At 43.8% G+C, this 14,342-nt stretch overlaps 5 protein-coding genes and 1 non-coding gene across 7 annotated transcripts; 3 read left to right on the forward strand and 3 right to left on the reverse strand.

Moving 5' to 3' along the window:
- Positions 1-925: 925 nt before the first annotated feature.
- Positions 926-1,848, forward strand: LOC128730894 (probable ribosome biogenesis protein RLP24). The gene is made up of 2 exons (XM_053823981.1): positions 926-1,158; positions 1,266-1,848. Exons 1-2 carry the CDS (start codon positions 1,078-1,080, stop codon positions 1,767-1,769), a joined length of 585 nt encoding a protein of 194 aa, XP_053679956.1. The 5' UTR covers positions 926-1,077; the 3' UTR covers positions 1,770-1,848.
- Positions 1,849-2,085: 237 nt separating this feature from the next.
- Positions 2,086-4,381, forward strand: LOC128731810 (neither inactivation nor afterpotential protein G). The gene is made up of 5 exons (XM_053824952.1): positions 2,086-2,245; positions 2,316-2,518; positions 2,586-2,825; positions 2,892-4,093; positions 4,160-4,381. The coding sequence occupies exons 1-5, from the start codon at positions 2,086-2,088 to the stop codon at positions 4,293-4,295; spliced, it is 1,941 nt and encodes a 646-aa protein (XP_053680927.1). The 3' UTR covers positions 4,296-4,381.
- A 25-nt stretch (positions 4,382-4,406) lies between these two features.
- Positions 4,407-4,478, reverse strand: Trnad-guc (transfer RNA aspartic acid (anticodon GUC)). The gene has a single exon. It is a non-coding gene; the product is annotated as a tRNA-Asp (tRNA).
- Positions 4,479-5,181: 703 nt separating this feature from the next.
- On the reverse strand, positions 5,182-7,324 carry LOC128721904 (stress-associated endoplasmic reticulum protein 2). 2 transcript variants are annotated; one of them, XM_053815706.1, is made up of 3 exons: positions 7,193-7,324; positions 6,642-6,701; positions 5,182-6,554 (listed from the first exon to the last, which is right to left on the reverse strand). In XM_053815706.1, exon 3 carries the CDS (start codon positions 6,516-6,518, stop codon positions 6,324-6,326), a length of 195 nt encoding a protein of 64 aa, XP_053671681.1. In that variant the 5' UTR covers positions 6,519-6,554; positions 6,642-6,701; positions 7,193-7,324; the 3' UTR covers positions 5,182-6,323. The 2 variants fall into 2 exon arrangements, with proteins under 2 accessions (XP_053671681.1, XP_053671682.1); XM_053815707.1 differs by having other exon boundaries at positions 7,178-7,296.
- A 1,031-nt stretch (positions 7,325-8,355) lies between these two features.
- LOC128721634 (40S ribosomal protein S23) lies at positions 8,356-9,024 on the reverse strand. Its single transcript, XM_053815407.1, has one exon. It carries the CDS (start codon positions 8,993-8,995, stop codon positions 8,564-8,566), a length of 432 nt encoding a protein of 143 aa, XP_053671382.1. The 5' UTR covers positions 8,996-9,024; the 3' UTR covers positions 8,356-8,563.
- A 650-nt stretch (positions 9,025-9,674) lies between these two features.
- LOC128731421 (exonuclease 3'-5' domain-containing protein 2) lies at positions 9,675-12,758 on the forward strand. Its single transcript, XM_053824541.1, has 6 exons — positions 9,675-9,880; positions 9,949-10,425; positions 10,502-10,642; positions 10,733-11,055; positions 11,122-11,665; positions 11,775-12,758. The coding sequence occupies exons 1-6, from the start codon at positions 9,675-9,677 to the stop codon at positions 12,517-12,519; spliced, it is 2,436 nt and encodes an 811-aa protein (XP_053680516.1). The 3' UTR covers positions 12,520-12,758.
- Positions 12,759-14,342: the final 1,584 nt, after the last annotated feature.

The raw sequence follows: 14,342 nt of genomic DNA on the forward strand, positions 1-14,342 counted from the left end.
CATCACGCTTCACTGTACCATGACCGATCTATTAAACGCCTGTGTCTTGCTCTTCTTCGACAAAATCCCCACAACTCAGCGTTTATTCACGCACGGCTTGAATATAGACTTCTTTGTTCTTTGGTCGAGCAGTGGGTTATTCGATACAGTTAGTTAACGATCGATGCGCGAGAAAGCTAACACCCTGCACAAAGCGGCATATACAAACTGATTTGTTTTATTCTTTTCATTAAATATTTGAATTACTTTCAACACCAGTCATTCTATCGCACAATCTTTTCCTTAATTTATTATGTACTACTCTTTTTAGTAGGTGGCAATGACTTATAGTATCGGAATCAACTTTCTACGTATGTTCAACGATGCTCTGATGGTTTTAACTACAAGAATTGTTTGGTGAGATGCTTCCCAGATTGAAGCTAACTGATTAACACATAAAAATATGAATTTGATTTTTATTAATTTATAAACTACTAGACTTAAAGACGTAATAAATGTATAAAAATGTTATTAGTAAAACGATTTATTACATCTATTCATATTTGATTTAACGGGTAAATTAAACAAACACGAAAATGTTATAAATTTATGGGAAGTTTTATAGTTTGAAACGCTTAAACATCTGTCAATTTTTAGCGTTTTTTCAATCATGAAACGTAATATACTGGGATTGTTTTACTTTATTATAAACAATATTCATTCTACAGAATGATTGCTGCTTTTATTTTTAAACATTAGAATATACATTTGTATTTAAAACATCAATATCGGGCGGACATTCTTTACTATTCTAGCAAATTAAATTCAAAATAAATTGACCGTCAGCAGATTTGACAATAACACAAGAATATATGCGTGACAAATTTGACGTTAGGCCGCTCGAGCCAACGCATGGTTTTTGTTTTGTAGTTCCATGAGTACATTTTTAAGAGTAAAGTAAATTAAACCTTTTTTCGAGCTACAGTCAGGATAGGTCCAGGGTTCCTGGAGTCCTAATTTCCTGAAACAAAGCTTTGCCAAGCGAAAGTGCAGTGATAAACTGTCGCTTGCAAAAGTGTACTCAATTACGCCGCCAAAATGCGTATCGAAACGTGTTTCTTCTGTTCCAGCAAGATCTATCCCGGACACGGGATGGTTTTCGTCAGAAATGACTGCAAGGTAGGCAGATCCCTTGGTGCATTGATTCGTTGTGATGCGATTCGTTGTATAACACGTGAATGGTTACTAAACCTTTGCTTTCTTTTCCCATCAACTCCCGATTGAAGGTGTTTCGATTTTGCCGATCCAAATGCCGGCGTGCCTTCAACAAAAAGAAGAACCCGCGCAAACTACGCTGGACCAAAGCGTATCGCAAGACGAACGCCAAGGAATTGACTGTCGATCCGAGCTTCGAGTTCGAAAAACGACGTAACGTTCCGGTTAAGTACGATCGTGAGCTATGGAACAAGACGATCGAGGCGGTGAAGAAGATCAACGAAATCAAACACAGACGCGAATGCCACTTCGTCATGGAACGTCTCCGAAAGGCTCGCGATCACGAAATTCACCGCGATATTGTTGATGTACAGAAGAATATTTCACTCATCCGCTCGCCTGCAATCGGTCTGAAGGAGCGCAGGGCAAAGGAAGAAGCCCAAACATCCGCCCTGCTGATGGACGTAGAAAATGCCGAGGAAGAGGAAGAGATCCAGTACGTCGACGCACGGAAACTCGAAAAGCAACTCGAAGAATCGGCCCACCTGGAGGATGAAGAAATGCTCAGGGCCTAGGGTGTGATTCGTCTGTTCGCTTGATAAGGATTACAGTTTAAGGAATAACATTTGTTGTAAAATGCGTGTCAAAATATCGAAGCAATAAATCTGTTTCGTATCTGACTTGAAACAAAAGCTCCTCCTTGTCGATACAGCTGTTATAAATAGTCCGGGAACCACGTTTTTCGTAATAGGATTAACTCTGTTTTCCAGCTGAAGCGTGATCGATTGGTATGGTCAAATAAGAAACACTAGCAGTGTTGGAGCTGCTCACCCATTTCGTAATGGAAATATTACCCTAGGGCAGGCCAGTATCAAGTGAACATTCGAAACGATGGGTTGCCTACGAAAACTGATTTTGGCCTCGTTCTTGGTGACGGTGGTGTGTTGCGTCATTTTGCTATTGTTATGGATTTGGTTGGGCATGGAACATATTCCCAACCAGATTCGGGATCCGCGTCTCATAAAGGATAAATCGTTTGATTACATAATCGGTAAACGAAAACGGCTAATGCATACGCATCCAACCGATTTGAATATCACGACGCTTTTTCTATCCACTAGTCGGTGCAGGTACGGCGGGTTGTGTGTTGGCCAATCGATTATCTAGTAATCCCAACGTGACCGTATTGCTCGTGGAAGCTGGTGATACCTTTGGGGCGGCTTCTATCATTCCTCTAATTAGCACTGCAATGCAGGGCACGAAGTACGATTGGGCCTTACGAACTACACCTCAAAAATACTCATCCCATGGCCTAGGAAACAATGTGAGTTGTTAAAATTTGTACCAAACTGTTGCCACTAAAAGTCCGATATACTTACGCTCATCCATAGCAACAATTGCTACCGCGCGGTAAAGGATTGGGTGGATCTGGTCAAATTAACTACATGCTGCATTTCACGGGCATACCGGAGGATTTCAAGCGTTGGGAGCGTATGGGTGCGCATGAGTGGAACTGGCAAGCGATGAAACCTTACCTAGATAAGCTGGATCACCCAACAGCGGTCGAAGAAAGCGCCGATGACGACATAGTGACGTGCAACCCGGATTTCACGGGGGCTGAATTGTACGAGGTACATAAGATCCTTTTCAAATGAACATATTTGAACGGCTTACTGACCACATGGCGTTCCTTCCAGACGAACGAACATTATACTTCAATACTAGCCGAGAGCGACAAAGGTGCTAGTATAAATTTTTGCCCGCGAAAAACCTCCAACACAAAAGGCCAACCCTTCAAAACGAGTCACTTTCATGTAACCGAGGTAGACACTCAGGAATCCCTCCTTGCGAAAGTGTTTACAGAAGCCCCGGCGGAACTTGGAACGGACTATATTTTCAGACCAGCTCGGTACACTATCCGTAACGGCATTCGATGGAGCAGTTATCATGCCTATCTTCGGCCTGCATTCGACCGACCGAATCTAACCATTCTTTCGTCTACCTCCGTCGCCAAGATTCTTTTCGATGAAGCCAATCGTGCGAAAGCGGTCATGGTGCAGGTTATGGGAACGGATCAAACCTCCGTAACGATTAGGGTTCACCGAGAGGTAATACTCAGTGCCGGCGCGTTGCATACACCACAAATCCTCAAACTATCAGGAATTGGACCCAAACTAGAATTACGTCGTCACGGGATCGAGCTAGTACACGATTCTCCCCGCGTAGGAACCAACTACTTCGATCATCTTAATTTGCCGCTGTTTGTGAGTATCAACATTACGGCCAGCGTGACGTTGGATAAGGTCCTATCGTTGGACTCAATCGTGCAGTATCTAAAACGTGGTCAGGGGATGCTGTCAACAACGGCCGTTGCTGGTGTCGGTGGACCACGTGGTGGATCGCATGGTATCATTCTTTTCGGCATGGGAAGCGTGGACGAACAAGCGTTGCGCCACGTCTCTAACATGGAACAGGACACCTTTCGAGCGTTCTTTCCGTCGTACCAAAATACCAGCCAGGAAGGGTTTCTTTTCCTAAGCACCTGCCATCAACCACACAGCCGCGGCTCGATATTTCTGCGCGATCAGCAGATATACAGCGCGCCATTCTTCAACCCGAACTATCTTAAAGACCGTAAGGATATCGATTGTATGATGGAGGCGATCCGACTGGCAGCGAGGACGGTTCGTACGGAGGCTTTCCGAAAGATTGGTGCGTATTTGCACTGGCCACGTATCAAGCGCTGTTCGAACTTTGGGCCCCCGGAAGATGATTCGCAAGAGCCTTCAGACAGGTTTTTGGAATGTATCCTGCGTGCATCCGCCCTGACGGGTCACCATCCTGGTGGTACGGCGGCGATTGGCCTCGGGGCTGATTCCGTAATCGACAATCAGCTAAGGTAAGTGTGTCTGCGAACATTTTTCGTGTCTGCGATAGGGAATTATCTATTTATCTATTTATGCAGAGTAAACGGTGTTCGAGGATTACGGGTCGTAGATGCAAGTGTGTTTCCAGCTCCGGTATCAGGTACACCCAACTCAGTTGTAGTAGCAGTCGCAGAGAAAGGTAGCGATTTGATCCTTCAAAGCGATGGACAGTGATATGGGGTTCGAAGTAATTTTTTAAATTAAGAAATTAATTAATTTGATAAAAATGTAAGAAAAACTATTGGTTAAAAAAAACAAAACTCGTCAGAAGAAAAAAGAATTTTCCTCCCCGACGGGGAATCGAACCCCGGTCTCCCGCGTGACAGGCGGGGATACTGACCACTATACTATCGAGGACTTGTATAAAGCGTTGTCAAAAGCTATATAAGACCTTTGCTAGCAAACAATGAGAAATATTTGGAAATTCCTTTCGTACAGCATCACGATAAATCTTTTTTTTTGAATCGCTGCATCACATCATTATCGTTACGGTAGCATGCTAAACATCAATTGAAAAACAACACAATTATTTCAGAAGCGTAAATTGTGCTTCACATCAAAATGAGATATTTTGTGCTTACAACAAATTACAGGTTGTTACATTTTACTTAAACTCCACACGTCCATTAGCTACATGTTGTTTAAACCAAATTTTATACATAGTTAAGCTTTCTACTGTTTGTAACTGACGATAATGCATGCTCTCATTTAACAAGCTCGGTTGACAATTCCAAGCTGTTTAAAATCAATCATTAATGGAGTCAATACTCTTATACTTGTTACTGCGCAATGCTCTGATTAAGCTCATATGTTTTCAATGTCAACGACATGAGCGGTGATAACGAACCCACGTTGAATACTGCGCCATCAGTTGCTAAAAGAAGTTTCAGTTCCCATCGAAACACCTGGACGAGGATTGAGACGTAATACTCAAAAGTGCAAAAATATCGCTATGCCTTATCGAGCCGACTTTGACGCACGGTCTAAAAGATTACTTTCGCATTCTAACGTTGGTATTTTTCGGATGTCTTTAGTAGAGGGAAATAACGAGTAGTTATATTTCACATTGATAATATATAATTTTCACCAAATTAGTTTTGTCAGTTTCTTTTTCATTTTCTTTAATGTATATACTTCAATTTCCTTGCGATTGACGCTTCTTCTTCCCATCGAATTTATACGAAAAAGGAATCTGAGTGTAGTGAGGGTATCTATTTTACGTGTTTCTCGTTTGTTTGTTGAGTTTTGCGTATCCACATGTGTTACCCCACGCACGGTCTGCTCAACGTTGGTCAAAAAGCAACATTTTGGTCTTTTCCTTCGCTCATATACACACCTTGCTTGCTTTTTTATGTTTGCATTCCCAATATCTCCACCGAGAACATAGCGTACATTACGATGTAAAACCGATTATTTGAATCAATGTTCCTGTAGGAATCCATGTTCAATACTCTTTTTTCATTTTCCAGCGGCCCAGAGTCGTATTGTGTGAAGTTTATCATCATTTGTCCTGATCCTCCTGGCGTGTTATAGATTCTTGCATGAACGAGAGATATTGGAATTTTGATCTGTTATCTATTCAATGCGCTTCCCCTACTTGTGTCCATGTGTTGGCGATTAAAACTTTCCCGAGGGCGCAAAATTGTGCGAAAAGGTTTTGTCGAGGTTGTGAATCTACCATCACTTCGGCCACAAGGCATTCCGGCATTCGATTCTCAAGCGGAATCGGAAAGGCAAGAACGGGAATCATAGGAAAAAACTTACATTATCTACACGACTCTACGTCTAGGTGTGATGCTACTTGCACTTCTTTGCGTATAAAACGAGCGCACGAGCTATGGAGCTTGGTTGCAAAAGTTGCTGATCGGGAAGAAACGCGTACGGAAAAAAAGATCAGTCAGTGCATGGAACCTTCAAAAGTAAAGTTACATAGCATATTTTTACAAACAAAAACTGTAAATGTACAACAAACATATATCAAGCCATCATGAATACGATGCTTATGCGTATGACAAAAGTGGAGCCTTTACGTTAAAAAAATATCGCTTGATATAGAACTATCTGATCCGATCATATCCAAAGGACATAAAAAAGGGACAACAAAAAGTGGAACAACAAAGGTGCTCTTCCTAGCAGAGGAAAACGAAAAGGACGATGTTAGTAAACAGTTGTCGGCAATTCAGTCGGAGATCGTTCACTATTTTATGCTATGCGAATCGACTGAATGATCTGGAATATCGCCGATCCGCACACAACGAAGATAAACAGCGCCAGCAGCCATGGTCCAACCGGGTACTTTTCTTCGTTGTTTTTCGACGATTTAGGCACGTTGCCACGCAGGGTAATGTTCTTGCTAGCCTTCTCGTTGGCGATACGGATTCGCTGTGATGGGGCCATTTTTTGTGGTTGAGGTGTTTGTGTCGATAAAATGCACTAGAAATGGTGGACGTGAAAGAAAATAAAGCAATGTGGCATGCCATACTCCATAAGATTCAGAGCAAGTTTCGAAGTGCCATTTACCTAAATCAAGAAATGTTGTGTTCCTGAGATGCTTTGGTTGCAGCAGCCGATGGACCAGTCCTGTTGGTGTGACGGGAAGGGGAAAACGATACGTGGTATTAGTGAATGTCGTAATTATTAATTACCATTCAACCCAAACTGAATGTAACGTGAACGTGTCTAAACGGCATCCAGACGATTCTCAATTCACAGCGCTTTCACTATATCGACTACGGATCTGTACCACTTTCCACCATCTCTTGCTTATCTGCTTACTCTTGAAGCGAAAAGCGAATGCAACGTGGTGGCACGTAGCAGAGAGATATTATTGAACGTAGTAGGAGTGAAGATTTAACACGCCTATATTGTTTTTCTTACTCACGAAAGCTTCAATATTTAACCGTATCAAAGCTCTAGCATAGAAACAATGCAACTCTGGAACGAACGAAACCGGGATGAGCACTTCAACTTAACTATACAGAACGAATCGTCTGGGTGCACTCTACTTGGAAAAACATGCCAATTCCCACTAAAATATAAGCTATAGGCGAACTAACCGAAGGCGGATTTACCGTAGTTTACTATGCTGGGTGTTTGCTAGATCTCCGCTTCTTGCCTATCTTCTCGCGTTTCTAGTACCAAATGCGACGTGGTGCGTAGGGCAGACACACTGACCGTAGTTGTACACGTTTCTGTTGTTTTTTTATCACAATCGTTTCGGGATTTGTGTAGCTGTGTCCAGCAAAAATGAAAAAAGGCAAATGCGACGTGGCGTGTAGGTCTCAAACTGTTGTCTTGTCGCAGCTTGAGTGCATGACAGGGTGGAAAATTTTCTTTAACGTCAAACACGTCAATTTTCCGATGCATCGGGCTTGGTATGCACAGTGGGTATGCGGAATATTGAATTTCTAATAAGGAGTTGGAAATGTTTTGCTCCAAGGCACTGGACAACACTGAATATTTCTGAATTGATGTCAACAACACGATATTACTTCAAGGATATAATGTTCAGTACAAATCGATACGACTGGGTAAAAGCTCAGTTAATTCATTTAATGCTAACGAATAAAATTTAATTGACCTTAAATACCTCTAATCAGTTCCTTGTTTACTGCATTGTTTTGATGTTCATATTAGACTAACCAAAGTAAACTTAACTATCCTGAAATAAACATGCATTAAACTAAATAAGCTAAAAAAGTAAATGAATAATTGAATAAGAATATTTACATTATTTCACACTACGATTTATCCTCTATCGTAGGTAAAGCAAATTTAAATTTAATTTAAAACATTTCACCTTTACTTTAAACCAGAAATAAGAAGCAGAGGATATATTGTTTTGGCTATCAACAAGTACGTAGAATGTATGCTAGTTTGGATGAATATCGCTTGATATAGAACTATCTGATCCGATCATATCCAAAGGACATAAAAAAAGGGCAACAAAAAGTGGAACAACAAAGGCGCTCTTCCTAGCAAAGGAAAACAAAAAGGACGTTGTTAGTAAACAGTTGTCGGCAATTCAGTATATGCAATTTCCTTTCTATGCAATGGCCATTTATCATGATGCAAATGCAGTACGGTACCTGTAACGACACACATTAGAAATTGTTTACATTTCATATGGTTTACTAAACAATAGCATGAGGCAAGATAAAGAGTCCTTCGATAGTAAAGCTACTTTTTCTCAACTTTACAACAACGATTAAATCACACACGATACATTGTTTTGGTGAGGTACAAGATCCTTCCAGGCAACTTGTATTTCTGTAGCATACTGTTCCTTTCCGCACTTGGCTTACATTACGATCCTTGCTCCATGTTCACGCAACGCCCGCGGTTTTCAGCGATCTAAAACACCCATTGGTTAGAAAGCCACGGCCACTAAGAGCCATTGCCGCTGGGCTTGCCTTTACGCCGTCCTTCCCAACAACAGCGGCTTACGAACGCGGACGCTCCTTCTTCTCCTTGTACAAAGCCAACAACGAAACGTTAGCCACCTTCACCACCTTGAATCGTACTCCGGGAATATCACCGACGGCGTGACCTTTACGACCGAAACCGGCAACCAGCACCTCATCGTTCTCCTCAATGTAGTTCAAGCAACCGTCCCGGGGCACGAACGCGGTGATCTTCTTGCCGTTCTTGATCAACTGCACTCGGACGCACTTGCGGATGGCGGAGTTGGGCTGCTTGGCTTCGACGCCGACCTTCTCCAGCACGATTCCCTTGGCGTGGGACGCTCCGGCAAAGGGGTTGGACTTCCAGCGGGTGCCCAAATGGGCCTTTTTGTAGTCCTTATCGGCCCAGCGCTGCTCGCGCCGGTGTCGAATGTGCTTGCGGGCAGTACGGATTCCACGTGGTTTACCCATTCTGTAATGGCGTCCGGAACGAGCGAAAACTTGTGACGAAAAGAGCCAAATTAGACAGCGACCCGGTGAGGGTTGTATTTAATGTTGTCAGTGTGACGGAGACGTCGTCAAATGTCAGGCAACAGCGAAAGCGTTCAATGCAGTTTCTAAAAAAGCGGTACGATCAAATTATATTTTATTTCTGATAGTATTTGGTTTAAGAAAAAATGTTCATGAGTTTGAATCAAAGTAATATGTTTTTTTCCTTTTATTATAGTTGAATCAGCGATAATAAAAGTCATAAAATTTCAACATAGACTTATGTATCTGTTACACTAGAGCAGATCAATTTATGTCAAAACATTGGCAAAACACACCAATTCACATGAGCTGCGCCCAAGGTTCTCTTGAAGAAGTTTAGAAAATTTTGTATTTTCAAGGTGCTATTGTGTTAAAGTCGTCACCCTGCACCCATAGTTAACATTTCGCTTAATATTTAACTTAATTTGTGATAAACGGACCGTCCGTTTGTGTTACGCAGCGGACTCACAAGCCTTACTTCGAGGCGTTTGTGATAACCGCAGCAGAAGAAGGAACTGCGACGTTTTTCTTATAATTATTCATCAACAAATAGAAAGAGGAAAGAATACATTCATGTTGGGAACATTAGTGGTCCGCTGACCGACCGGGGAGGTTATAAATGTTGACCCAGCGGGAGAAAACCGTGGTCTCTACTGCCGTCATTGCAGCCGTCGGTGTAGGTGTACTGTACGTGCTTACACGTTACCGCAGCAGCATCATGAGCCGGCTCAAGGCAATGAACCAAAGAGACCCGCTTCGTGGACAGCAAGTGCACATTATCAACACGACGCACGATTGCCGGACGATTGTGGAAAAGTTGCAGAAGTAACAACCTCAACCGGACTAAACCATTTTCCACAGTGTTATAAAAATAGTTTTTTTTATTTCTTTAGGCACTGTCAGGAGTACAACGTGCTCGGATTCGATTGCGAATGGGTGAGCGACCAGGGTAAACGACGCCCAGTAGCGCTACTACAGCTGGCTTCACACCGTGGCCTCTGCGCTTTAATACGCTTGTGCACGATTAACAGGATACCGCAAGAGTTGTATGATTTACTCAACGACGACAATATTATTAAAGTAGGCGTTTCGCCGTATGAGGATGCTCGCGTGCTGCGTGATGACTATCGCTTGAAGGTAGAAAGCACGCTGGATTTGCGGTTTATGGCCGAACGAGCGGGACTAGAACCACTGGGAATCGCACGTTTGGCCAATGAAGTACTGGGGATCACGTTGGACAAACATTGGAAAGTTCGATGCTCTGATTGGGAGTCACCAGAACTGTCCGATCGTCAGATAAAGTATGCTGCTAGCGACGCTCACGTGGCGGTGGAGTTGTTCAAAAAGCTCTCCTTTAAACTGGTGCCACAGTAAGTGAAGAAACAAAAATTGCTTTAAATATATACTAGTCGTTATTTCTTTATGTTGTTATCTATACTTTTCTAGTTATCCGTGGACCAGTCGGAAAGTTGTACTGGAACAGGTTCTGGAAGAAATGGACTGTTTCATGGATCAACCGCACAATAGTCGCAAGTTGAAGGCAGGTGGAAGTTCGAAAGCAAAAGCCAAACTTCTCACTCCACAAAAGTAGGCCCCTTTTCTGTTCTACGAATCGTAGCCGTTTTCCGCCTTGTCTGCTCTACGAATCGTAAATAATATAATTTTTTTTCTTGTTAGTAATCAAAAACCGAACAAAAGATACCATTCGACTCGCACGAAGCCACTTTACCATAACTGTGTAATGCAGGCACCGGATGGTGAGCTGCTGTGTACGTGCGATCGTCGTAAGGCGGAATGGTACGTCCAGCGGGAACTAGGGGAACTCGTGTGTGAGGCGCCGTATACCGTACGGCTGCGCTTCGAACCGGCCGGTCGGGCTGTGGATGAGGCTGGCAAGTACTATCAGCAGGTTAAGGAAAACATTTGCGTGGTGTGCGGAGCGCAGGAGAGCTTCAATCGAAAGAATATCGTTCCACGGGACTACCGTCGACACTTTCCCGGTAAGTGTGGGTAAAAAATCATCGCTAGAAATTTTTGATAACTTTGTTGCGACTGCACTTTCACAGTGGTGATGAAGGAACATGTTTCGCACGATGTTTTGCTACTGTGTGCGGATTGTCACCAGAGGAGCAACATTGTCGACGAGCGATTGCGGCAGGAGTTGGCTACTCTTTGTGAAGCTCCCCTCTCGGGACAGAAGAACGGTTCCAAGGAGATACGTATCGAAGCTATGGCGGAAATTCGGAAAGCGGCCCGAGCACTTCTGTACAATGCATCGCAAATCCCTGCCGAACGTCGGCAATTTCTAGAGGAGCGACTGCTTCTCTTGCTGAATGGCTTAGAGAATGGTACCGATGCAAATCCGACAGAATTGCAAAGTGAACAACGAATAACGGAGCTGACCGTGGAGTTACTGGAAGAGTATAGCAACGTCGATATATCTATGCGCAACGAACTGTACTGTGCACATGGTGAACGTGTAGTAGATTACTTCAAGAACATCCCGGGAGGGTTAAGTCAGTTGGAACGAAGATGGCGCGAACATTTTCTTCGTACCATGCGACCGAAACATCTGCCCCCGTTGTGGTCAGTGGATCATAACTATAAAAGGTGACCATTTTTTTTCTTTTATGGAACTCCTATGTACTCTTTTCATATTTCAGTTGCAGTAATGCAAGCAGCAATTTGTAGACATTAACATTTTGTTATTGAATTCTAGACTTGAAATTCGTGCAGGTCAAGGGAGAGTAAATATGGAAGATCTCGCTATTGCGGGTATTAGCCTCAACTCGTCCCCATCAACGTCTGGTACGTACTCGAGTCGGTCGTACAACTATTCCAGCCAGTCTCATACCAACGGCAGTCGTACATACAGTGGCATGGCCACGGATAATCCGGCTACGTCAACCCGTTTCTACTCTAATGTGCCGTCTCAAGGCACGATCAATGGAGATGGCAAAACTATGACAAACGCGTCACACCAAACTACACAGTACAAATCCATACTACAGCCTCGCTTCGATGGCCGATGGACAGCAGTCACTGACGACAGTGCATCGGGTGGACCGACGCTTTACAAAACCTTCCAGAACCATTATATGCCATACTACAACGATCAGGAAGCTGCGGCACCGTTCCCACAATTGGACAGCGAAGCGGCTACGGAGCGGGATTTTGCTTCGGTGGCGCTTACTTATGATAGTGACGATTCCAACTCAACCCTATCGCAACCGTCCTCGACGTTGTTGAACTCCAACGGCACGTTCCCGGACGATGAAGAAGAGGACGCGTTTCCGCAGAACGGTGGACAGGACGATGATACTGACGAGCGCAGCCTAAACGCAGTTGACAGCTTAGCTACCGATAGTTCCTCTTCCTTGGGCGCCGCTGCTGCCAATGCAAGTCCAGGTGAACCGGAGCTGATTGGAAACATGCGTCTTCAAGAGAGGGGACAGAACAAGTAATGTACGTGATCAATACACGGCCACATTCTCATTGTTGGGTTCGGTAATGGTACGTAGCTTTGTACCATTTAGTGATGTAGAAGAGGAGGCCGACAAAGAAAGGGAAGTATATTTTTAGACAGGAAACAATATCGCATTACGCCAGATGGTAAAGCATCTCGGAAGTGTAAAACTATCGTTTAACAAAATGTAACAACCTTGCAAACACTACACATTATAATCTGCGTTGGTTCTAAACCGCAAACTAAACATGCTTGCCTCTGTTTTATTGTTTTTTTGTGAGATGATTGTACGCTCTGTACCCGTTAGACGGTGTTGCACTTACGATTTGGTATCACAAACGTGTCTATGAGTATGGCTTTTCTTCCCTTGTCGAAAATGCACTGCATCGCGTCGTTTCGAACGATGCTGAAAGTGAATCTGTCGAACTATAGAACAAACCGTCTTCTTGGCAAGTGAGCAAGGCATGCCGATAAACTATCTGGCATCATGTCAAGTTTGCCCCTTCCTTTGCCCAAAGCAATACCTATACTAGCACTAGTATGCATTTGATTTAGTATTTCACGCTGCGAGCCAGGTGCAGACACGCCGACGACAGACTGCAATGCCGTATATTCAAATTCCTCGAGCAAACCGCCAGATTTCGTCTCTAAATGCGCCTCATTCCTTTATGGGTTGAGGAAAGCGTGTAATTTTCAGCTCCATTCACAAAAACACATCCGAACGATGAACTTAAAATAATACCAGTGTTTGGACACCGAATCCATACAGGTAATTTACTGCTACTAACCATCTCCCCATTTGCCTGCATATCATCAAAACCTGCATAAAGTTGTTATAACCACATGTTTTTTTCTAACAGCTACCCTTGACCTTCATGGTGGAAATGTGTAATAGCACACAGGTTCTGGCAAGTTTCCGCAGCTCGGTTACATTGTAGACACCGGCAACATGCATGCGTTCCACTCTTGTCCCACGTAACAACTTGCCAAACCTTGCATCAAAATCTCGCTAGATACGCTAGACTAGATCGTCCGAGAGGCGTGATTGGATGTGGATGTACAATTGGACGTAATTCTGTTAAGCGAACGATGCTAATTCCGGTTATGTACTACGACGCCAGTATGAATATAATGAATGGAAGCAAGAACACTACTTCACAAGAGCAGTAACTGATATGCAGTCTTTTCCTATATTCGTGTCCGAAAATCTTGAGTCTTGTTCGTTCAACAGACGATAGATAAGAGAGATACCACGAATGCCAGTAGGAGATCATCTCTGAAACCTACCAGTCACTAAACGTTGAATGAACGAACCAGCATGGCGAAAGCAACGTCGAGTTTGCTTTTGAACCGCATTTTACCGCCACGAACGCCCCTATAACGGCTTGCATTGGCATGAGCACGTGCTCTCGCCAAGTCGGAGCAAATACGGTTTAATGGGATGGGCTTCGGCTGACCGCAGACGTCGCGAAAGCGACTCTTCCCTATCCATCGTGGTCCCGAGATATACTAACCACGACCACATGCCCATATGTGGTACGTACAAGTGCAGGCAAGCAGGTCGTGATCGTTCTTAATCCCACCGACCGTGATATCGTAGTTGTGTGATAATCTCGCCGAATAACCGAATGACCGAGTGTCGAACGTTCCCGGCCGTCCGGTTGGCACGCGTTCATCTCTGTCCACTACCGAGGGTGGCCCACAGTTGCCAGCTGTTCGTGGGCGAGAACCGAGCATTGCGCGCCAAGCGATCGCATACTTTCCTAACAGCTTCTATACCAGGTGTGCCCGTCCATCTGGGCCGATGCACACCGTCAGTGG

The sequence above is a fragment of the Anopheles nili genome, chromosome 2 (genome assembly GCF_943737925.1).
Source record: "Anopheles nili chromosome 2, idAnoNiliSN_F5_01, whole genome shotgun sequence".
NCBI lineage: Eukaryota > Metazoa > Arthropoda > Insecta > Diptera > Culicidae > Anopheles > Anopheles nili.

Excerpts from the sequence above, each read along its gene's own strand:
- LOC128730894 (XM_053823981.1), top strand. The coding sequence starts at position 1,078 with ATGCGTATCGAAACGTGTTTCTTCTGTTCCAGCAAGATCTATCCCGGA. Across the intron at positions 1,159-1,265 it reads TCGTCAGAAATGACTGCAAG|GTGTTTCGATTTTGCCGATC; the intron begins GTAGGCAGATCC and ends TCCCGATTGAAG.
- LOC128721904 (XM_053815706.1), bottom strand. The coding sequence starts at position 6,518 with ATGGCCCCATCACAGCGAATCCGTATCGCCAACGAGAAGGCTAGCAAG.
- LOC128721634 (XM_053815407.1), bottom strand. The coding sequence starts at position 8,995 with ATGGGTAAACCACGTGGAATCCGTACTGCCCGCAAGCACATTCGACAC.
- LOC128731421 (XM_053824541.1), top strand. The coding sequence starts at position 9,675 with ATGTTGACCCAGCGGGAGAAAACCGTGGTCTCTACTGCCGTCATTGCA. Across the intron at positions 10,426-10,501 it reads TCCTTTAAACTGGTGCCACA|TTATCCGTGGACCAGTCGGA; the intron begins GTAAGTGAAGAA and ends ATACTTTTCTAG. Across the intron at positions 11,666-11,774 it reads GTGGATCATAACTATAAAAG|ACTTGAAATTCGTGCAGGTC; the intron begins GTGACCATTTTT and ends ATTGAATTCTAG.
- LOC128731810 (XM_053824952.1), top strand. The coding sequence starts at position 2,086 with ATGGGTTGCCTACGAAAACTGATTTTGGCCTCGTTCTTGGTGACGGTG. Across the intron at positions 2,519-2,585 it reads CCCATGGCCTAGGAAACAAT|CAACAATTGCTACCGCGCGG; the intron begins GTGAGTTGTTAA and ends GCTCATCCATAG. Across the intron at positions 2,826-2,891 it reads CGGGGGCTGAATTGTACGAG|ACGAACGAACATTATACTTC; the intron begins GTACATAAGATC and ends CGTTCCTTCCAG.